Genomic DNA, 25,118 nt, shown 5'->3' on the forward strand with positions numbered 1-25,118 from the left:
AGTGCTAAGTGATACTTTTTTTCAAAAAAATTCAATAGTTTTTATACACACTAACTCTGAAAGTGGGGCTGGACTCACCAAACTTTGTCAGTTGTGCTAAGGATACAGGATGATAAATACTCTTTATAATGTACCTGATAGCAATGTAATCAAATGATAACAAAGGATAGCAACAATAATGAAGATCATATTTTTAAGTCAGTGAGGAGACATTTTGAAAAAGATTCTTGCCTGCCTTGGTATACTAATTAATTTTGTAGAAGGGTCACCAAGTTACCCTCTACCCAGAAGGCTATTCAGTAAGACTTATTTTATTGTAGTCCAGCTTACTTTAATCAAGTTTTTTCTCAAGTAAGCAAGCTCCCAAGTCTTTGGGTTCCAAATCCTAGATGTCTGTAGCTATACTTAGAGCATACAAATGAAGATCCTGAATCAGTATCCATCCCCCTCCATGCAAAAAAAAAAAAAAAAAAAAAAAGTTCATTTAGAAGGCAAAAGAGAGCAGAGAAAAACAGATGAAGAGAACTTCTGTTGGTATAGATCCAAGAAATCAAACAAGTAGAGATTTTCTTCTAATTAGTGTTTCTTTTTTTTTTTTTTAAGATTTTATTTATTTATTTGAGAGAGAATGAGAGAGAGCACATGAGAAGGGGGAGGGTCAGAGGGAGAAGCAGACTCCCTGCCGAGCAGGGAGCCTGATGCGGGACTCGATTCAGGGACTCCAGGATCATGACCTGAGCCGAAGGCAGTCGCTTAACCAACTGAGCCACCCAGGCACCCTAATTAGTGTTTCTTGATCCAAACATTTCTGTATCTGTGAACACAATCTTATAATGTATTATATTTGTTTTAGGAGGTTTTTGATTTTTTTAAAAAATTTTTTTAAAAAAATCTGAGACATATAAAAATATTCTTATCTGGAAATTTTAGCTATTCAAAATAAGTCATTCCTTGAGGACTCTGAGGAGCCCAAGCTACTATTACATTTGAACAGCTAATACACAGTTAACATTAAAATGTAAAGAACTCAGGGCACCTGGGTGGCTCAGTTGTTAAGCGTCTGCCTTCGGCTCAGGTCATGATCTCAGGGTCCTGGGATTGAGCCCCGCATTGGGCTCCCTGCTCAGCAGGAAGCCTGCTTCTCCCTCTCTCATTCCCCCTGCTTATGTTCCCTCGCTCGCTGTGTCTCCCTCTGTCAAATAAGTAAAATCTTTAAAAAAAATAAATAAATAAAATGTAAAGAACTTTAAGTACCAATGTATAGCAATCTCCTACTAATACGTCTTACAGAAACAAAGTATCTTAGTTTAGTTTATTAGGCTTACTGGCTTGGGCATGCCTAATAGTAATGAAGAGCTTCAAATCAGTTCTTATCTTAGTATTATGTTGGTGTTTTTTTTTTTTTTTTAAAGATTTTATTTATTTATTTGAGAGAGAGAATGAGAGAGAGAGCACATGAGAGGGGGGAGGGTCAGAGGGAGAAGCAGACTCCCTGCCGAGCAGGGAGCCCGATGCGGGACTCGATCCCGGGACTCCAGGATCATGACCTGAGCCGAAGGCAGTCGCTTAACCAACTGAGCCACCCAGGCGCCCCATGTTGGTGGTTTTCATGGCAAAATTAAGGAAGTTTGATAACTTTCTACCATGTTGTAAGTAAATCTAGGTAGGGAACTGACAATATGAATCTGGATGTATGTACTGACCTATGCTATACTAACTTCTGAAAATCTTCTACCAATGGTGTCAGCAACCATTTATATACCAGTCTCCCCCTTATTAGTTTATTTGTTAAGATAACTTTAAGAAATTATGGATTTCTTGGTTAAGCCAATTATAACAGTGATAATTATAATAATGATAATGCTTATAATGCCTACCTGTTAACATTTTCTTTGTGCTGAGTGTTGTGCTAGAGCCTTTATACATTTTATCGAATTTTGAGGAAGGTATGAGCCTACCCATGTTTTGAGAAAACTGAGGTTCAGAGAGATTTAAGTACCTTTTCCATAAGATTCCACAAAAAAATAAGTGGTAAAGCTGGTATTTGAACTCAAGCTTAATGACTATCAAAGCTCTTTCCCAAATTCAAAGCAACCTTCCCAATGAGTACTAACCAGTGAAGGCTTTACTGGGATGATTTTTAAAACTTCTTATTATATAATAGTTCATTATATCCTATGACTTTAACTGAATTCATTTATCAGTTCTAACAGTTTTTTTGGTTGAATCTTTCAAGTTTTCTATATATAGTGTAACATGTCATCTGCAAATAGTGAAAGTTTTACTTCTTCCTGGCTCATTTGGATGCCTTTATTTCTTTTTGTTCTGTGGCTAGGACTTCCAGTACTATGTTAAATAACAGTGGTGAGAGTAGACATCCCTGTCTTGTTCCTGACTGTAGAGGAAAAGCTCTCAGTTTTTCCCCATTTAGATGGGAATTAGTTGTGGGGGTTTTTCATATATGGCCTTTATTATGTTCCCACTAAACCTACTTTGTTGAGGGTTTTCCTCATGAATGGTTGTTTATTTTGGCAGGTGCTTTTTCTGCATCTATTGAAATATTCACATGGTTTTTATCCTTTCATTAATGTGGTATATCATGTTGATTAATTAGCAATTGAATCACCCTTGCAACCCAGAAATAAATCCCACTTGATCGTGGTGAATGATTTTTTTAAGGTATTGTCGGATTTGGTTTGCTAGTATTTTCTTGAGAATTTTTGCATCTGTGTTCATCAGGGATAATGGCCTTTAGTTCTCTTTTTTTGTGGTGTCTTTACCTGGTTCTGATATCAGGGTAATGCCATACAACATAATGAAGCAGCAGAAAGAGAAATTAAGGATTCAGTCCCATTTACAATTGCACCAAAAATAATACGATACCTAGGAATAAACCTAACCAAAGAGGTGAAAGACCTATACTCTGAAAACTATAAAACATTGATAAAAGAAATTGAAGATGTCACAAAAAATGGAAAGACATTTCATGTTCATGGATTGGAAACACATATTATGAAAATGTCTATACTGCCGAAAGCATCTACACATTTAATGCAATCCCTATCAAAATACCACTAGCATTACTTACTGGGTAATGTAGTGATCCAAATGTAGATACAATTTATACAAATACATTGTATACAAATGTAGTGATCCGAAGGGGTATGTGCACCCCAATGTTTATAGCAGCAATGTCCACAGTAGCCAAACTATGGAAAGAGCCAAGATGTCCATCAACAGTTGAATGGATAAAGAAGATGTGGTATATATATACAATGGAATATTATGCAGCCATCAAAAAAACCCACAAAAAACCCGAAATTTTGCCATTTGCAACGACGTGGATGGAACTAGAGGGTATTATGCTAAGCGAATAAGTCAGTCAGAGAAAGACATGTATCATATGACCTCACTGATACGAGGAATTCTTAATCTCAGGAAACAAACTGAGGGTTGCTGGAGTGGTGGGGGTGGGAGGAATGGGGTGGCTGGGTGATAGACATTGGGGAGGGTATGTGCTATGGTGAGTGCTGTGAATAGTGTAAGACTGATGAATCACAGACCTGTACCTCTGAAACAAATAATACATTATATGTTAAAAAAAGAAAAAAAGAAGATAGTAGGAAGGGAAAAATGAAGGGGGAAAATCAGGGGGGGGAGCCGAACCATGAGAGACTGGACTCTGAGAAACAAACTGAGGGTTCTAGAGGGGAGGGGGTGGATGGGTTAGACTGGTGATGGGTATTAAAGAGGGCACGTATTGAATGGAGCACTGGGTGTTTACGCAAACAATGAATCATGGAACACTACATCAAAAACTAATAATGAAATATATGGCGATTAACATAATAAAATAAAATTTAAAAAAATACCACCAGCATTTTTCACAGAACTAGAACAAATAATCCTTTTTTTTTTAAAGATTTTATTTATTTATTTGACAGAGAGAGACATAGCGAGAGAGGGAACACAAGCAGGGGGCAGTGGCAGAGGGAGAAGCAGGCTTCCTGCGGGTCAGGGAGCCCGATGCGGGGCTCGATCCCAGTACCCTGGGATCATGACCTGAGCTGAAGGCAGATGCTTAACGACTGAGCCACCCAGGCGCCCCTAGAACAAATAATCCTAGAATTTGTATGGAACCACAAAAGATCCTGAATAGTAGCCAAAGCAACCTTGAAAAAGAAAAGGCTGGAGGCATCACAATTCCAGACTTCACGTTATATTACAAAGCTGTTAGTAACCAAAACAGTATGACACTGGCATAAAAACAGACATATAGATTCAATAGAACAGAGTAGAAAACCTGGAAAAGAACCCACAGGTATGGTCAGTTAATCTTCAACAAAGCAGGAAAGAATATACAGTGGGAAAAAGACCATCTCTTCAACAAATGGTGTTGGGAAAACTGGACAGCAACATGCAGAAGAATGAAACTGGACTACTTTCTTACACCATACACAAAAATAAATTCAAAATGGATTAAAGACCTAAATGTGAGATCTGAAATCATAAAACTCCGAGGAGTAAACCCAGGCCATAACTTCTTTGACATTGGCTTTAGTAAATTCTTTCTAGATATGTCTCCTGAGGCAAGGGAAACAAAAGCAAAAATAAAGTATTGGGATTTCATCAAAATAAAAACCACAGCAAGGGAAACAATCCACAAAGCTAAAAGGCAGCTTATGGAATAGGAGAAGATATGCAAATGACATATCTGATAAAGGGTTAGTATCCAAAATATGTAAAGAATGTATTAAACTAAACACCCCCCAAATGAATAATCCAGTTAAAAATGGGCAGAAGACGTGAATAGATGTTTTTCCAAAGAAGACATACAGATTGTCAACAGACACATGAAAAGATGCTCAACATCACTCATTATCAGGTAAATGCAAATCAAAACTGCAATGAGATACCACCTCACACCTGTCAGAATGGCTAACAACAACACAGGATAAAACAGGTGTTGGTGAGGATGTGGAGAAAGGGGAACCCTCTTGTACTGTTGATGGGAATGCAAACAGGTGCAGCCACTCTGGAAAACAGTATGGAGGTTCCTCAAAAAGTTAAAAATAGAACTACCATGTGATCCAGCAATTGCTGTACTAGTTATTTATCCAAAGAATACAAAAATACTAATTCCAAAGGATACATGCACCCCAGTCTTTATAGCAGCATTGTCTACAATAGCCAAATTATGGAAACAACCCAAGTGTCCATCGACTGATAAATGGATAGAGAAGATGTGGTATATATATACAATGGAATATTAGCCATAGAAAAGAATGAAATCTTGCCATTTGCAAGGACATGGATGGAACTAAAGAGTATTATCCTAAGTGTAACAAGTCAGTCAGAGAAAGACAAATACTATATGATTTCACTTATATGTGGAATTTAAGAAACAGAACAAATGAGCAAAGGAAAAGGGGGCAGGGCAAACCAAAAAATAGACTCTTGGCTGTAGAAAACAAACTGATGGTTCCCAGAAATCAGTTGGGTGGGGGATGGGTGTGTGTGTGTGTGATGGGGATTAAGGAGTACACTTGTTTTGATGAGCACCTTGTGTTGTACGGCAGTGTTGAATCACTGTGTTGTATACCTGAAACTAATATTGTGCGGTATGTTAACTAAGTGGAAATTAAATAAAAACTTAAAAAAAATAATTCATTATAATAATTACAGAATTTTAATTTTCTGTGTCACCATTTCTAGATCTACGGCACTAAGAAATGATGCATGTTTAGAAGCATTTTCTCTGCTTCAATTATTAGACCGCTTTTTTTCAGAAAATTAGTTTGAGCCAACATATATTAATTTTCCTTATTATTTATTTTATTGGATTATGTTCATGACAATAGTGTGGGGATGTCCAGGAATGTGAAAAAAATTCTCTTAAAAAAATTGCTTTTGGCAAAGAGTAAATTGAACTGTGAGGTTAAGGATCACTTGTTTCTCTAACATTGTGTTTTAGTTAAAACTATACAGATGTAATGAGTATTGCCTTTGTTAGCTTGGAATTTTAGTGGAAGTCATAGCAAAATGGAAAAATACATACTTTTATGTCATTCTCTATGTTAACAGTTTATACAAAGCTACAGTTATGCAGAGCACATGCAGCTTCCAGAGCTTAGGACAGCTGGAGAATAGAATTCACTATGTATGTATCTACTTTTATAGGATATCCTGTTAATCTAAAATAGCTTATTTACTGTCAGGTTCATGCTGAATATTGATCATACTCTGACAGCATAGTTTTAAGCTAGAAAACTCAAGGCATTATTGATTTTTGACATTCATTAGTTTTTGCTTTCAGGTTTTGAATTTTGGTGGTTATTTCTTCTTAATTGGCATCTATTTCTTCAGTACAGTTAAATGTTTTCTTTCAACTGTAATCAATAGGTCTCCCCCCTCACTGTGTGATGGTTTAAAAGATGGCTATTATAGGGCGCCTGGGTGGCTCAGATGGTTAAGCGTCTGCCTTCGGCTCAGGTCATGATCCCAGAGTCCTGGGATCGAGTCCCGCATCTGGCTCCCTGCTCCTTGGGAGCCTGCTTCTCCCTCTGCCTCTCTCTCTCTGTCTCTCATGAATAAATAAATAAAATCTTAAAAAAAAAAAATAAAAAAAAAAAAAAAAAAAAAAAAAAAAAGATGGCTATTATAGATATTTCAACCTTACTTTGGCACATTAATGTATATGGTTTGCAAAACTCTGAAGTTATTTATGCTTTATAGTATTATGGAAAGAGTATAGACTCTGGAATCAAGTAGATATGTATTCAGATCCTGTCTCTGCCATTTGCTAGCTGTGGAATCTTGGGCAAATTACTCAACCTCTCTGTGCCTCAGTTTTCTTATATATATATCTGATGAGAATAAAAGTAGTATTTACCTCACAGTGCTGTTATTGGGATGAATAAAGTAGTACATGGGATGCATGGCACAGAGCAAGTTAAATACGTGTCATTCATTATTAACACAGTATCTGGGAGGTATTCAGTGAATAGTAGGTATTTTTTTATAATTACTTATGAGGGTTTTCCCTCACATCTTCTGGGAGAGATCAGAACCATATTCATGAGGCTTTAGGTAAGTCACAGATAAACTGCCTTGTGCAAGCAGAATATATACTGAGTTTTAATCCTATAAGCAAATGGTTTATCAGGAACCGAAGAGCTTAATTTTTTTTTTTTTTTAATGGGAATCAGAGATCTTGTTCAGGAGATTATTTTTAAGTCATCCCAATAAGGTGAGCAAGGAATCTTAAGAAATCTCTGATTTTAATAGACTCTTCAAATGTTTAATTATTAAATGTTATGGTCAGCTGCACAACATAGGTAGAATTTTAAATATATGGAATATTGTGGAATATGATACAGTTTTTCTTTTCTCTAGAATTTTTTTTCAACGTTAGTTTAACATGAGTTAAATTTCTTCAGTTTAAGAGTTTTGTGGTATTGGAAATGACTTATTAAAAATAATGCATTTGTGGGGCTCCTGAGTGGCACAGTCAGTTAAAGTGTCTGACTCTTGGTTTTGGTTCAGGTTGTGATCTCAGGGTCATGAGATGGAGCCCCGTCTTGGGCTCAGCACTGTGTCTGCTTGACTTTCTCTCTCCATCTCCCTCAGCCCCTCCTACTTGTGCACTCTCTCTCTCCTCTCTCTAAAATAAATAAATCTAAAAAATATATATAATGCATTTGTTTATGGAAGAGCCAACTTCTTTCTGAGGGATAGACTTATATTTTGTAGATGAATTTATTACTATAATAATCAACACTTTTTATTTGGAGTATAAAAGGCTTATATTCAAAAAATTTTAAATTGTTTAAAACATGTTTAATTATCAAAACAAATTGTTTAAACTGGTTAAATGTTTACAACTTAAAATTTTTTTTTTTTTAAGATTTTATTTATTTATTTGACAGAGAGAGAGGCAGGGAGAGAGGGAGCACAAGCAGGGGGAGCAGCAGAGGGAGAAGCAGGCCTCCCATGGAGCAGGGAGCCTGATGTGGGGCTCGATCCCAGGACACCGGGATCATGACCTGAGCCGAAGGCAGCCGCCCAACCGGCTGAGCCACCCAGGCGCCCCTGTAATGAAGGTTTTAACTTGTTTTATAAAGGGATATAAAATTGAAGAGATTAAATTGCACAGAGATAGGTATATCAAGTTTCTCAATTTGGAATGTGCTGACCCTGTAAACGACACCAGAAAATTTCTCTGTTTGTAGACTCTGATTGGGCTTTGTATTTTCATTTCCTTGAAGTTAAGCCACTTTTCATCAGGCCTTAAAAGGAATCCAGCAATTACTCTTTTTTTTTTCTTTTCTTTTTTTTTTATTTGACACATAGAGAGGATGCGAGCACAAGTAGGCAGAGCGGCAGGCAGAGGGAGAGGGAGAGGGAGAAGCAGGCTCCCCGCGAAGCAGGGAGCCCAATGCAGGGCTCAATCCCAGGACCCTGGGATCATGACCTGAGCTGAAGGCAGACGCTTAACGACTGAGCCACCCAGGCGCCACCAAAACTTTAAAATTTTTTTAAAGTAAAAAAAAAAAATCTGGTTACCTTTCCCAGCCTCTTTTGTCTTCCTTTTTCTTTGCCTATAAGAAAAGATATTAATAATTTTAGTGTTTTCTTAAGTTACAAGCTGTATCTTTATAATAGATTTTTACTTTTTATACAGAATACTGGCAAAACTAATGTTTCATGTGATTTTATTTTTTATGGATTATAGCTTATTTAAGTATTCTTATGCTTGGAATTTTTTAAAATATAAAATAGTTTCTCCCTTAAATTTTTTTTACTTTATTTTAAAGAAACGTGTATAGAGGAGCCAGAACTGTAGTTACTGTTCTTGTAATGTTATCATCTTCATGGTATTTATCTGAAGAAAGTATAATTCATACTCTTTCTGAACTTTGCTTTAAAACGGGGGAAAAATAAAAATCGTTTTCTATTTCTTTCTCTCCCCAATTCATTTTCTTTCAGGTGGTTATACCCACCTTTCATCAAAAAAATCCCAATCCTTCCCAAGTATATAGGTTTCCTAATGAGATGATTCATTTTAAAAGAAGTTCACATTAGGCTTGTCAGGGTCAGGTAAAGAAAGTAAAAGCAAAATAGGACTTGGATCCTATTCTTGACGTTTTTACTGAGTAAGCAGTTATTGGTATATATGCAAACAAATGGTGCCATAAAATCTACAGTTTCTATTACTAGTGGAATTGATACTTAAGACTGAGAAATAACCCTGTTTGTACCTGTTTCAATATTAACTGCTGATTGAACAGGTCATTTTACAAAGAAAACTTTTGAAATAAACCTTAACTGTAAATTTTGATCGTAGACTGTCATCTCTAGTTAGCAGTAATTTTATTGGCTTCAGCATTTGAGAATCCTGAGTACATTCTTGATCTCTTTGATTCCTTTTGATAGTTCTGGGGGAATTCTCAGGTTTATTTTTTCAGATACGGCTTTTATTTTATTCTCTTTTCTCTCTATGGAACTGTCTCATATGGCACTATATGTTTCTTAGGTTTTCCACTGGATTCCATATGTCTTTTACACTGTTTTTATTCCTTCTTTTTTCTCTTTTTGTGCATCAGTTTGGATATTTTCTACTAGCCTGTTTTCAAGGTCAAGAATCCTCTGTTCTCCTATGTCTAATCTGTTACACTCATCTTTTTAATTCTTAATTTCAGCTTTTACAGTTTTGGGGTTTAGAATTTTCATTTGACTTTTTCTTATGGATTCCAGGCCCCTGACGAAATCCCCCCCTTTTTTTGTACAATTCATGGGAATTTTTGTTTTTACTATCTCAGTTCTATCCCTTTCTGTATTACATATTGTTTTACAGATTCTAACTCCCTAGCATCTCGCCTCTTCTTAAGATAAAACTAAAAGGAATATACATATTATGATTTTGTTGATAACTGGTATCTTGGGCTTCTCTCAGTTGTTCCATTTCTTTTATATGGACTCTATACCTAATACTTGATGTTGAGTTTAGTGTCTAAAGCAATTACGGTAATGGCAATTTTTCTATTTGTGAAATGTTTTACCCATTCTTAAATTAAATTTAGATTAGTTTATGTTAATAGAGTGTGGTTGTGTGTCATGAGCTTTCAGCATCTAAATACGGCATTTGAAAAACTCCTTGAGGGGCATCTGGTTAAGCATCTGCCTTCGGCTCAGGTCATAATCCCAGGGTTCTGGGATTGAACCTGCATCAGGCTCCCTGCTCAGCGGGGAGCCTGCTTCTCCCTCTTCCTCTGCCCTTCCTCACTGCTCATGCTCTGTCTCTCTCTCTGCTCACTCTCGCGAATAAATAAATCTTTAAAAAAAAATTAAAAGCTCCTTGCCTTTTTTTTTTTTCTAATTTGTGAATTAAAATTTAGATTCAAAATGAAAAACACAAATGGTTTTTAGGGTTGTTTTTTTTTTTCTTAACTGATAATTTCATGTAAAAAGTGCTTATAATGAAGCTGATGTATACTATTCTTTCAGCTTTAAATCTGTTAATTTGTATAGTAATTTATGTTCACAACATTAATCCAAGGCCATAACATACTGAAATTCTCTTTGAATTATATGATGAAAATTCATATATATTTGGAATGTATTCAAATTTTTTCATTTCATAAGATTTGAAAAGTTAAAATCTATTCATGTGTTTTAGTAATAATCTATATTTTTTGTTAACTCATTTTCTTATCCTCTAGTGTAGTTGTTTTAATTTTCCTCTCAAATATTACCACATATGAAAGTGTATATTGAATGGTATTCAAATTCAGTACTAGCCCTGGCTAAACCCAACATTGATAGCCATGAGATTGCTCTTGTTTTTCTAGAAAAGATTCTAAATGCTCTATGTAGTATGATCATTCATGGTTATAGTTAGAGCCACTTCTTCATTACTGATAGGGTAAGTGGTCATCTTAGTCTAGTTTATTTAGTTTCATATATTCTGTCCAAATTCTTGATTTAAATTAATAGCAGATGTAATGTATAGTTCTTGAGTCAGTCTTTGAGGAACTATTCTGTGTTGTTTATTTTGGAAAAGAAAGTAAATGTGATGTTTTCTTTCTGTCTTCTAGATTCTAAAGTCCTTGAGGGAATAGGGACTGGCTTCATAAGCTTTTCATTTCCATTTCCTAAAAATGTTCCTGGCCTGCTAGGTAATGAATGTTTATTGAATGAATAAGATGAATCGAATTGAATGAATTGTTGCACTTTCTAATGAAATTATTTCCCTCATTTTTCCTCTGACCCTCCCCCTGCACTGTACCACAGTGGCCTTTGCCTAATCAGAAACAAAATCTAGTAGCTATTTGAGGGTTTTTTTACTTCTCAGGTGGCCCAGCTAATACATTAACATTTATAGTAAGACATCTAGCAGTCTTAGTAATTCATTGGAAGAGGAAGGGAGAGTGTATAGGACATAGCTAAGGATGGGTTCTCACATTATTTGAACATAGCTTCTAGCAGCGGAAGGCAAAGAAAGCAATAGCACATGTAAAATTAGAGGTGATCTGGGCTCAGGATCTTTTCTTTTGCTGAAAGTAGGCTATTCACTTGGCGCTATTCATTATGTTACACAAACTTCTCTAGGTGGGACACAAAAATTAGAAGAATTTTGCCATTATTGAGTAGCAGAGTTAGGTTAACATTTTTTAGTCTTATGTGTTAACACTATCCAATGCTAGGGACTGAAACCTTCCTATGAATAAATCCAGACAACTTTTTTTATTCCTTTACTTGACTCAGCAGCATTTGACACAGTTAACTTCCTCTTTCCTGAGACACTATCCTTTTACTGTTCCAGTTTTCCTTCTTCCCTCTCTGGCACCCTGCTGTGTCCTCAGTTGTGTTCCTCCAAAATTTATGTGTTGAAGTCCTAACCCCCACATGATGGTATCTGGAAATGGGGCTTTGGGGAGGTAGTTAGGTGTGGATGAGGTCATGAGAGTATGGTCCTCATGATGGATTAATGCCCTTATAAGAAAAGACATCAGAGATCTTGCTCTCTCTTTCTCTGTCCCATATCCATGAGGATATATCAAGAAGGCCACCATCTTCAAGCCAGGAAGAGTGCTTTCATCAGACTCTACCTATCCAGAATTACAAGAAAATAAATTTCTTTTGTTTAAACAGCATTGTCTATAGTATTTTGTTATGTAGGTGTGAGCTGACTAATACACACGCCTTCTTCTTTGCAAATTCCTCTACCACTTCTTTTTTCTTTTAAAATTTTTAAAGTTTTAATTCCAGTGTAGTTAATATACAGTATTCATTTCGCGTGTACGATATGGTGATTCAACTCTACCTCTTTGTTCATTATTCATGTATCTTTCGTCACTCATTGTACACTTTTCTACTTGCATCAGTCTTTTTGGCAAAGATTCCAGGATCTACATTTCTGCCTCCCACCTCTTTCTTTTATGTCTAAACCTCAAGTTGTTTTATTGGCATTTCACATCTAACATGTTCACACTTAAAGTCTTTTTTACCCAGTGACTCAATGGAAACATTGGTTTAGCAGCCCTATTGATTGTATCCTCTTAATATTTTTCATATCTATCCACTTCTTTTATCCCTGTTGCCATGATATTTGTTCATACAACTCTCTGTATTGGATTACTGAGAACTTGTTCTAACTGAATGGCTTCAAAATAGCTTAATATTTTTTTATATATTTTTCTAAGTAAACTTTATTTTTTAGAGCAGTTTTAGGTTCACAGCAAAACTGAGTAGGAAGTGCAGAGTTCCCATATACCCCTTCCCCCCCCACATGTATAGTCTGTCCACTGTCATCATCCCAAATTAGAGAGGTACATTTGTTACAGTTGATAAACGTACATTGACACATCATCACCCAAAGTCCATAGTTTACATTAGGGTTCACTCTTGGTGTAGAACATTCTATGGGTTTTGACAAATGTATAATGACGTGTTACCCATTTTGGTAGCATACAGAATACTTTCACTGTCCTAAAGATCCTTCATACTCTATTTGTCCCTCTTCCACCTTTAACTCCTAGCAACCACTAATCCTTTTATTGTCTCCATAGTTTTACCTTTTCCAGAATGTTACATAGTTAGAATCAGGTAATATGTAGCCCTTTCAGATTGGCTTCTTTCACTTAGTAATATGCATATAGGGTTCCTGCATGTCTTTTCATGGTTTGGTAACTTTTTTTTTAAGCATTGAGTAATAATACATTGTATGGATGTACCAGTTTATCTGTTCACCTACTGAAGCACATCTTGGTTGTTTTCTGGTTTTAGCAATTTTAATAAAGTAGCTATAAACATCCATGTACAGGTTTTGATGTAGCTGTAAGTTTTTGACTCATTTGGGTATATCCCAAGATTCATGATTGCTAGATGATGTGGTAGGAGTATGTTTAGTTTTGTAAGAAACTTCCAAACTGTCTTCCAAAGTAGCTGCACCATTTTGTAATCCCACCAGCAGTGAATGAGAGTTCTTGGTTTTCCACGTCTTCATCAGCATTTAGTGGTGTCAGTATTTTGGATTTGGGCTATTTTAATAGGTATATAGTAGTATCTCATTGTTTTAATTTGCAAGTTCCCTAATGATGTGATGTTGAGCATCTTTTTATGTTTACTGCCATCTGTATAACTCTTTGTGAAAGGTCTGTTCAGGTCTTTTGTCTACTTTTTTAATTGGGCTTTTCATTTTTTAAATTTTTGAGTTTTAAGAGTTCTTTTTATATTTTGGATATCAGTCCTTTATAAGACCTGTCTTCTGCAAATATTTTTCCCCAGCTTCTGGCTTGTTTTCTCATTCTTTTGATAGTGTCTTTTGCAAAGCATATGTTTTTAATTTTAGTGAAGTCCAGCTATTATTTCTGTCATGGATCATGCCTTTGGTGTTGTATCTAAAAAGTCATTAGCATTGCCAAGATCATTTAGATTTTCTTCTCTGTTATTTTCTAGGAGTTTTATAGTTTTACATTTTGTATTTAGGTCTGTGATCCAGGTTGAGTTAATTTTTGTGAGGAGTGTAAGCTCTGTGTCTAGATCCTTTTCTGCACATGGAGGTCCAGTTCTAGCAGTATTTGTTGGCAAGAGTTTTTGGTTGATGCCTTATTTTCTATATAGACAGTCATTTCACTCGCACACAAACACAGTTTTATTTATTCCTTCCCAATCTGTATATCATTTCTTGCCTTTTCTTGTCCTGTTGCACTATCTGGGACTTGTAGTACATTGTTGAAAAATAATGGTGAGAGGGAACATCTTTGCCTCATTCCTGATATTAGTGGGAAAGATTTTTGTTTCTCAACATTAAGTATGATGTAATAGGTTTTTTTGTAGTTATTTTTTTTTATCAAGTTGAAGAAGTTCTCTTTATTATTAGCTTTGTATCATGACTGGGTGTTGGATTTTTTTTTTTTTAATTGAAGTATAGTTGACATACAATGTTAAATTAGCTTCAGGTATACAACATGGTGATTCCACAAATTTTATGCATTATGCTGTACTCTCCACAAGTATAGCTACTGTCTCTCATCATGCAATGCTATTATAATACCATTGACTATATTCCCTGTGTTGTACCTTTCATTTACATTACTTATTCATTCCATAACTGGAAGCCCACTCTCTTCAGCTACGCTCCTTCACCCATTTTGCCTGACCCCCTCTTCTCTGGCAACCATTAGTTTATTCTCTGTATTTTTGGGTCTGTTTCTGCTTTTTATTTGTTTGCTTATTCATTTGTTTTGTTTTTAAGTTCCATGTATAAGTGGAATCATATGGTATTTGTCTTTCTCGGACTTATTTAACATAATACCTTCTGAGGGTCCATTCATGTTGTCACAAATGGCAAGATCTTACTTCTATCATGACTGTGTAACATTCCGTTGTATGTGTGTATGTGTGACTTTTCGTGTGTATGTACATCACTTGGGTTGCTTCCATATCTTGGCTGTTGTAAATAATGCTGTAATAAACATAGGGGTGCATATATATTTTCAAATTAGTGTTGTCATTTCCTTTGGGTAAATACCTAGTAGTGGAATTACTGGAACTGGATCAAATGGTATTTCTATTTTTAATTTTTTGAGGAACCTTTATACTGTTTTCTACAGTGGCTATACCAATTTGCACTCCCATCCACAGTGCATACAAGGTTTCCTTTTTATTGACATCCTCACTGATACTTGTTCTTTCTTCTGTTTTTAATTTTAGCCATTCTGACAGGTGGAAGGTGATATCTCATTGTGGTTTTGATTTGCATTTCCCTGATGATTAGTGATGTTGAGCATCTTTTCATATGTCTGTTGGCCATCTGTATGTCTTCTTTGGAAAAATGTCTATTTAGGTCCTCTGCCCATTTTTTAATTGGATTATTTGTGTTTTTTTGGTTTTGAGTGTTTTGAATTCCTTATATATTTTGGATATAACTACTTATCAGCAATATCATTTGCACATATCTTCTTTCATTCAGTATCATTTGCAAATATCAACTCCCATTCAATTGCCTTTTTGTTTGTTGATAGTTTCCTTCACTGTGCAAAAGCTTTTTATTTTTATAGTTTATATATAGTTTATATATATTTTATAGTTTATTTTTGCTTTTATTTCCTTTGCCTTAAGAGATATACGTAGAAAAATGTTGCTATGACCAATGTCAAGGAAATTACCACCTGTGTTTTCTTTTTTTCCTAGGAGTTTAATGGTTTTAGGTCTTACATTTAGATCTTTAATCTATTTTGAGTTTATTTTTGTGTATAGTGTAAGAAAGGGATCATTTCATTCTTTTGCATGTTGCTGTCTAGTTTTCCCAGCACCATTTATTGAAGAGACTGTCTTTTTTCCATCACATATTCTTGTCTCCTCAGTCATAGATTACTTGACCATATAAACATAGGTTTATTTCTGGGCTCTTTAATCTGTTCTATTGCTTTATATGTCAGTTTTTGTGCCAGTACCGTGTTGTTTTGATTCCTACAGCTTTGTAGTATATCTTAAAATCTGGAATTGTGGTATCTCCAGCTTCGTTCTTCCTTCGTAAGACTTCTTTGGGTATTTAGGGTCTCTGTGGTTCCACACAAATTTTAGGATTATTTGTTCTAATTCTGTGAAAAATGCTGTTGGTATTTTGATAGCAATTGTATTAAATCTGTAGATTGCTTTGGGTAGTATGGACATTTTAACAATATTTGTTTTTCCAATCCATGAGCATAAAATACCTTTCTATTTGTGTTGTTTTCAATTTCTTTCATCAGTGTTTTAGTTTTCAGAGTACAGGTCTTTCACCTCCTTAGTTAAGTTTATTTCTAGGTATTTTATTCTTTTTGATGCCATTGTAAATGGAATTGTTTATTTCCCTTCCTACTACTTTGTTATTAGTGTATAGAAATTCAACCAATTTCTGTGTATTAATTTTGTATACTACAATTTTACTGAATTCATTTATTCTAATCGTTTTTTTGGTGAAGTCTTTAGGATTTTCTATGTATAGTACCATGTCATTTGCAGATAGTGACAGTTTAACTTCTTCCTTATCAATATGGATGTCTTTTATTTCTTTTTCTTGTGGACTGCTGTCGCTAGGACTTTTCCACCCTGTGTTAAATAAAAGTGGCAGAAGTGGACATCCTTGTCTTGTTACTGATCTTTTTCACCATTGAGTATGATGTTAGCTGTGGGCTTTTCATATATGGTTTTTATTATGTTGAGGTATGTTCCCTTTAAACCCACGTTGTGGAGAGTTTTTATCATGCACAGACTGGGTGTTGGATTTTGTCAAATGCTTTTTCTACATCCATTGATATGATTATATGATTTTTTGTCTTTTAGCCTGTATGATATGATAGATTACATTCATCGATTTTTGAATGTTGAACCAGTGAACCATACATGAGATAAATTCCACTTCATCACAATGTACAAATTTTTTACACGTCGTTGAATTATACATACATTATTTTACTTTGTTGAATTCAATTTGCTAATATTTTGCATATTTATAGAGTTACAGGTCTGTAATTTTCTTGTAATGTCTTTGTCTAGTTTTGGTATTAGGATAATGGTGCTGCTCTCATAGAATGATTTAACAAGTATTCCTTTTACTTCTGTCTTCTAATAGAAATTGTAGAGAATTGGTAAAATTTCTTCCTTAAATGATTGTTAGAATTTACTGTAAACTCATCTGGGTCTGATGCTTTCTGTTTAGAAGATTATTAATTCTTTTTTATTAATTCTTGATTCAGTTCTTTAATTGATATAGGTCTATTCAGATTGTCTGTTTCTTCTCGTGTAGGTTTTGACAGATTGTCATTTCATCTAGATTATCAAGTATGTGGCCATAAAAGTTTTCTTATATTTCGTAATTTAGTTGACTCTTGAACAATGTGGGGGCTAGGGGTGCTGACCCCCTGTGCAGTTAAAAATCTACATATAACTTTGACTCCCCCAAAACTTAACTACTAATAGCCTACTGTTGACCAAAAGCCTTACTGATAACAGAAACAGTCAACACATACTTTGTATATATATTATATACTATTTTCTTACAATAATGTAAGGTAGAGAAAAAAATGTTAAGAAGATCATAGGGAAGAGAACGTACATTTAAAATACTGTAATGTATTTATCAAAAAGAAATCTGCTTATAAGTGGACCTGCACAGTTCAAACCCGTGTTTAAGGGTCAACTGTCAATCCATAATTAAACTTTTAAGGTCTGTGAAACCTGTAGTGATGTCCCTTCTTTCATTTGTGATATTAGTAATCTGTCTTCTCTTGTTTTTCTCAGTTATCCTGGCTATAAGCTTATTGTTTTTATTGATCTCTTCAAAGAATGAGCTTTTGCTTTTGCTGATTTTTCTCTTTTGACTTCCTGTTATCAATTTTATTTCTGCTCTAATTTTCCTACTTTTTTCTTGTGTTTACTTTGGATTTAATTTGCTCTTTTTTTTTAATTTCCTGAGGCGGAAGCTTACTGATTTTAGATCTTTCTTTTTTTCTAATATATACATTCAGTGCTATAAATTTCCCTTTAAGCACTACTTTTACTACATCCCATGCATTTTGATTAGTTGTATTTTCATTTTCATTTAGTTTAAACTATTTTTTTAATTTTTGTTGAGATTTCTTCTTTCATCCATGTATAGGAGTGTGTTTTTTAATCTCCATGTATTTTGTAATTTTCCAAATGTCTTTTTGCTATTGATTTCTAGTTTAATTTCTGGTCTAATAGCACACATTGTATGATTTCTGTTCTTTATAATTTGTTAAGGTAGATTTTATGGCCTAGAATGTAGTCTGTCTTGGTAAATACTCCGTATGCTCTTGAGATGAATATGTATTCTGCTGTTGGATGAAGTAGCATTTGGATAGCAATTATATTGAGTTGGTTGAAGTTGCTGTTGAGTTCAGCTGTGTTCTTGCTGATTTTCTGCCTGCTAGATCTGTCCATTTCTGATGGAGGAGTGTTAAAATTTCTAACTATATGAGTGAATTCATTTCTTTCTCCTTGCTGTTCTATCAATTTTTGCCTCATATATTTTGACACCCTACTGTTAGGTGATGCATATTAAAGATTGTTAATGTCCTCTTGGAGTATTGACCCCTTTATCATTATATAATACCTCTCTTTATCGCTAATAATTTCTCTTGGTCTGAAGTCTGCTTTGTCTGAAAGTAATATAGCTGCTCCAGCATTATTTTGATTAGTATTAGAATTAATTGTGCATCTTTGTCCATCCCTTTACTTCTACTCTCTATATCTTTATATTTAAAGTGGATTTTTTGTCAACAACATATAGTTGGATCTTGTTCTTTGATCCACTATGACAATGTCTGTCTTAACGATGTGTTTAGACCATTGATGTTTTAAAGTGATTATTGATATAGTTGTATTAATACTACCATATTTGTTACTCCTTATTCTTTGCTCCTGTTTTTGTCTTTGACTATTTTTCTGCCTTTTCTGATTTTAACTGAGCATTTTATGATTCCATTTTCTCTCCTTTCTTGGTGTATGAAATATGTATTTCTATTTTTTCCCCTTTTTTTCAGTGGTTGTCCTGGAATTTGCAATATACATTTACAGCTAATCTGCATTCACTTTCAAATAACACTGTTCTGCTTCACAGATAGTACAAGTACTTTATAATAACAAAAATTTGAACTTCTCCCTCTAGTCCCTTGTATCATTTCTGTCATTCATTTCACTTATACATATGCTATAGTCACTGAATACATTGTTATTACCATTATTTTGGACAAACTATTATCTGTTAGATCAATTAAGTTGAAGTTTTTATTTTACCTTCACTCATTCCTCTCTAGTGCTCTTTCTTTATGTAGATTCAAGTTTCAACCTATATCATTTTCCTTTTCCTAGAACAACTTTTTGAGATTGATTTTTTTTTAAGAGAGACAGCATGAGTGGTGGGGAGGTGCAGAGGGAGAGAGAAAGAGAACCTCCAGCAGACTCCCTATGTGGGGCTCAATCTCAAAACCCTGAGATCATGACCTGAGCCAAAATCAAGAGTAGGAAAACCGACTGAGCCACCTAAGTGCCCCTCTTGGAACAACTTTTTAAAACGTTTCTTGCAAGGCAGTCCTACTAACAACAAATTCCCTCAATTTTTGTTTGAAGAAGTCTTTATTTCTCCTTCATTTCTGAAAGATAATTTCAGAGAATATAGAAATTTAGGTAGGTGTTTTTCCTCTCTCAACACTTTAAATATTTCACTCTACTCTCCTTGGTTGCGTGGTTGCTGAGGAGTTATCTAATATAATTCTTATTTTTGCACCTCTACAGTGAACTGTATTATTCCTCTGGCTTCTTTCAAGATTTTTTTTTTTTTTGTCTTTGCTTTTCTGTAGTTTGAATATGATATGCCTAAAGGTAGTTTTTTGCCAGGTATCCTACTTGATGTTCTCTGGGCTTCCTGGATCTATAGTTTGGTGTCAGACATTAATCTGGAGAAATTCTCAGTCATTATTGCTTCAAATATTTCTTCTATTCCATTCTCTTTTCTCCTTCTGGTATTTCATTTGCATATATATTACGCCTTTTATAGCTTCCATAATTCTTGGATATTCTCTTGTTTCTTTTTTTTCTTCAGTCTTTTTTCTCTTTGCTTTTTCATTTTGGAAGTTTTTATTGGCAAATAATTAAGCTGAGGAATTTTTTCCTCAGTCATATCTAGTCTAACAAGCCCATCAAAGGTATTCTTTATTTCTGCTATAGTGTCTTGATTTTTGCCATTTCTTTTTGAGTGTTAGAATTTCCACCTCTCTGCCTATGTTGCCCCTTTCTTGAGTGTTGTCTACTTTGTCTGTTAGAACCCTTAGCATATTAATCATAATTTAAAAAAATTTCTGGTCTGACAATAGCATTTTTGCTGGTTATCTGGTTCATTGATGCTTATTCAGTTTCTTCAATTTGGGTTTTGTTTGTCTTTTAGTATGCCTTGTAATAGTTTTGATTTTGTTTTGTTTTATTTTGATAGATGGACATGATGATACCGCATAAAAGGAACTATGGGAAATAGGCCTTTGGTGATGTAGTAGTAAGAGTATAAGAGGCCAGGTGTTCTTTGGTCCTATGATTAGTTGTAGTCTTTTAGTTAGTCTGTGTTACTGGGCTGTGAACTTCACAATTGCTTTTTAGTAACTTTCCTTCCCTTAGAGTAATACAGGATGGCTGAGAGGGCTGGAGTTGGGTATATCCCTTCTTCCAGCTCAGTTGGGTTCTGAGAAACCTGTCATAGTTTAGGCTCTGGTAAAACAGTTTCTCTTGAAGGCAGGACTTGTTAAGAAGTACAGAATATCCTAGCATATTCAAAATAGCTACTTTTCCCTTCCTCCTGCCACATGCACAAGATTTTCCTCAGGTCTTCATTGTGAGAACCTGGTATGGCTTCTGGAGGTAAAGTCACAAAAAATGTAAGGGTCCCTCAATGATTGTGTTTTCTGGAGTATTTAACTCTCAGACTTGTCCACACTGCCTCCAGAAGTTCATCATTTACATTTCCAGTATCCTTACCCCAGCACTGGTTCCTGTGGCGGTTTCTGCTTATTGGTTTCTTTGTATCCAGCTTGTCTGTCTCTCCAGTTTGGGGGGCAGTGGTTTGTCTTATTGCTAAGGTCTAAATGTTTGTGTCCTCCCCAAATTCATATGTTGAAATTCTAAGAGGTGGAGCCTTTGGGAGGTACTTAGGTCATGAAGGTGGAGACCTCATGAGTAGGATTTGTGTCTTTATAAAAGAGGCCTCACAGAGCTTACCCACCATCTTCATGTGAGGACATAAAAAGGTGTCAGTTATGAACCAGGAAAAGACCCCTCACTTAACCATGCTGGTGCCTTGATCTTGGACTTCCCAGTATCCAGACTGAGAAATAAATTTCTATTGTCTATAAGCTATCTAGTCTATGATATTTTGTAATAGCAGCCTGAACAGATGAAGACACCTGTGATCTCACATCTCAGAAGGGTCTAAGAAGAGTTGTTATTGGACTGGAAAACAGACCAGTATTTCCGTTCTATAATCTGTTCTCCATACTGTAGCTGTAGTGGTCCTCAAAAACATGAATCTAATTTTGTCATATTTCTAGTTGAAACTTCCCATTTACGTTAGGATAAAATCCAAACTCAGTAATTTGGATAACAAAGCCTTTGTTATCTAGCCTTGATTTCTCTCTCTACATTGATCTTTTGCATATTTCACCTTAACTTCTGTGCCCAGCTATTCTGAACTGATTTCCATTTTCAGTGTTCTATATTCTCCTTCTCTCTTTTCGTCTTAAACTGTTTGGTTCTCACTCATTTTTCAAGGTTTAAATTAGAAACCATCTCCCTGGACAGCCCACCTTGACTTTCCCAAAATCTGTTCGATGTGACCTTCCTTAGTGTCTGAAAATATAGGATCACAACTAATTAGCATAGTAGATATAATTAAAGGCCTTAGATATAATCAGTTGGCAGCCTTAAATATTTAGGTGCTTGTAGTTATTATGAAGGAATCCTTAGAGCTTTTGCTAACAGTGTTTCTGACAATTAAGCTCTCATGTGGAAGAGTTACATTATGGAGGATATTTTTTGAAGGGTATATAATCCATTTATTCAGAATGTTCAGAGTTTATTCTTACAATCAGATTAGCAAATCCATGCACCTGCCAATTAGTTATTTGCAAGAATTAGTGCTAGCCAAAATAAATCTCAGTGGCTTCTCTGGTATTCCTTCGTCCCAAACATTTTAGACATTAAATTGACAGCCTGATTTACATTTAGACAATAAATTGACAGTCTGATTTACATAACAACCTCATGTGTGTTTGATTGATGTGAGTTAGAGGCTACTCTCCCTGTGTATACACTACATCAAGTTTTTGAAGTTGTAATGCATGTTGAGATCTACATTCTGTAAAAAATCCTAATTATCTAATTAAATATGTTACATGATGATTATACTAAGGTACACTTGCTCTGTCATCAGTGACAGAGATATGAATGTGTACCTTCTATCCTCTTTTCCTCTTCTCCCCCTCACCCCATACATCTGGTTGAGTTTATATGTTTACTACACTTACAATGCTGTTATACTCTGTAATTGTCCACTCAGATGTTTATTACATATTTCTCAATTCTGAACTGTTCTTAGTAAATCCCAGCTGGTGCTAATGAGAATTGTTATTGTAGGGCCTTGACTGTGTAATGTAAGGGTTTTGTTCATTGGTAAGACCTGTTGAATTTCCTTATTAATAACATTTAGTTTTGTTTTGGATTTTTTTGTCAAAGGAAATGTGATTAAATTATAGTATGTCTGGGTGGCTTTGTGATTGACCTGGTACATTAACGAAAGGCACATAATAACATATCTTTCTTTGCCTGTTTCTCCAGATATGGGGATTTTGATCATTACCTACCTGCTGATGTTGCTTAAAAATATTAATATTTTAAAACACCAAGATACATCAGAAATATCCCATTTGTTATGGGTAAAGAGTGTAAAGAGTTTTTTTGTTTCATATAGGCTTTAAACTTCATGTGAGGAATGGGTTTTTATTTTGTTTCTTTATTCCCAATTCCTGTTAGTATGTTTTCCATATAAAATGTAAATATTGTTTAAATTAGACGATTGTGTATGTATTTGATGAACTGCTTTAAATAATCTTATAACTTGCTTCCCAGATCTTATATATTTCATTATTGGAGAGAAAATGAACATGGTTGTTGAAGGAGGAAAAGAAATGATTTGAATATAATTAATTTTGGGGTATGGTAATTCAACAAGTAATGAATTCTGAAGCAAGCATTTTATATTTTGAAGCAGACATAATTTTTCTTGTTATAGAATATACAGTCTTTTAAAAGTAATAAAGTACTTGGGGATAGGTAAAGAGTTTTAAAACTATATTTTTAAAAATCAGTTCTTTAGGTGCTGGGAACGTAGGTGACCGTGTTCTGGCTCAGCTCTTAACAGAAATGGATGGCATTGAACAGTTAAAGGATGTGACAATTTTGGCAGCTACTAACCGCCCAGATAGGATAGACAAGGTAAGAAAGAAAGCAGTGCGAGTGTTGTAAGAACTGGATCATTTGATTATGTTAGCTTTTTTTTCATTTAGTAATTACAAATTACTTTGTAATCAGTTTTTCATTTAGAGGATCCCGAAAATCTTAAACTAAAGGAAATGAAAAGAACAGAGTAAAGCTTCTATGTTTTTATTGCTTATGGTTTGGTATTAATGAAACTATTTTGTAACCCCTTGAATTTCCCCCCTCATGGTTGCATCAGACTTTCAGATGGAGAATTGAAGTTCTGAAATTCTTTTTTTGTTTGTTTATGTCATCGATTTATTTTTGAGACGTTTTTAACATTTTCATTCATACTAAGGTAAATTTCTGGATATTTAGGACAAGTTAGACTGAAGTTATTATTAACAGCTTTTTAGAATTCTTTGTCTGCAGTTGCTTTCAGAGTGATTAGAATAAGAGTGACAATGGATTTTATCTAAGAAATTACTTAGGCTCTAGCAATAAACTAAGCTATACAGTTGCAAAATTAACCCTTTCAAGGTATTGCTACCACTTTTTTTCCCTAGGTCAGAGTTTAATAAAGGGAATTCACTAAATTTTAAATGTCTGATTTCTACCTAATGTATAATTCTTTGCAAGGATTTAAATTAAGAGTAAAAATTTTCTCCTGTAGCATGAACCAATTTTTCTTTTTTCTGTTCACATTATTGCTTCATATAAATGACCTTATGAGCTCCTCTCTCCTTCCCTGTGCATAAATATACTGACTTTTAATTTTAAAAATGGGATTTAGAAAAAATCCTTGCAAAGATATGAAAGGAGCTTTTATGTGGAAAGCAAGCTTTGCTTTCATTCAATTAGGTATTTTACTATGCCATAAAGACCTTTGAGTCAAATACAGGTGAGAAAGCTTTTTTTTAAGAAGAAAGGTGTGTTCTGAGCACTTATAGGATCTGGGTCCATGCTCAGATACCTCTGATGTCTATGAAAAAAAAAAAAAGATAGGACTGTATTTTAACAAGTATCATAGAAAGTACTAAAAGAACCCTAGAAGTCACCTAATCCCACCTTTGTTTCACAAATAAAGGTGCTGAATCCAGAAAAAAACTCCTGGTAAGAATATATTATATTTTATGATATACCCCATGGCTAATGAGCTCTAAAATTTCTTTGGTTTCCTTCTCTACAATGCCTAATCTAATAGTTGTCTTCTTTGGTTTCTTAATAGAGTATGTCTTCACTGTTAGATACATTTCTTGAAATAGGGCTTTCTCTGGGTTCATCTAAATCAAGCCATATGATTCAGCTTGATTGGTGCTTGTATTAGTTTTCTCTTACTGTGTTACAGATTACCTCAAATTTAGCAGTTTTACACAACACCCATTTATTAGTATTTCTGTAGGTAGGTCAAAATCTGGGAATGGCACGACAGAGTTGTCTGTTCCAGAGGCTCACTACGGGCTAAACACAAGTAGTTGGCAGGACTATATCGTTGTCAGGAGCTGGTATTCCTTTTCTTTTTTTTTTTTTTAAGATTTTATTTATTTATTTGACAGAGAGAGGCACAGCGAGAGAGGGAACACAAGCAGGGG

General features: G+C 34.7%; 1 protein-coding gene across 4 annotated transcripts in view; it reads left to right on the forward strand.

The window, feature by feature from the left end:
- The window catches only part of AFG2A (AFG2 AAA ATPase homolog A), a 343,557-nt gene that overhangs the window by 95,877 nt on the left and 222,562 nt on the right, over nucleotides 1-25,118 (forward strand). The window contains exon 14 of one of the 4 annotated variants that reach the window (XM_045880489.3): nucleotides 11,097-11,177. The exons of 2 other annotated variants lie outside the window; for them this stretch is intronic. In XM_045880489.3, the coding sequence (XP_045736445.1) occupies nucleotides 11,097-11,103 (7 nt within the window). In that variant the 3' untranslated portion in view covers nucleotides 11,104-11,177. Of the gene's footprint in view, nucleotides 1-11,096; nucleotides 11,178-23,417; nucleotides 23,545-25,118 lie in introns of those variants that run through there. One more of the 4 variants, XM_045880488.3, reaches the window with a different exon arrangement.

The sequence above is a fragment of the Mirounga angustirostris genome, unplaced genomic scaffold, assembly GCF_029215605.1.
Source record: "Mirounga angustirostris isolate CCGP_5_RB_7025 unplaced genomic scaffold, mMirAng1.0.hap1 SCAF_2, whole genome shotgun sequence".
NCBI lineage: Eukaryota > Metazoa > Chordata > Mammalia > Carnivora > Phocidae > Mirounga > Mirounga angustirostris.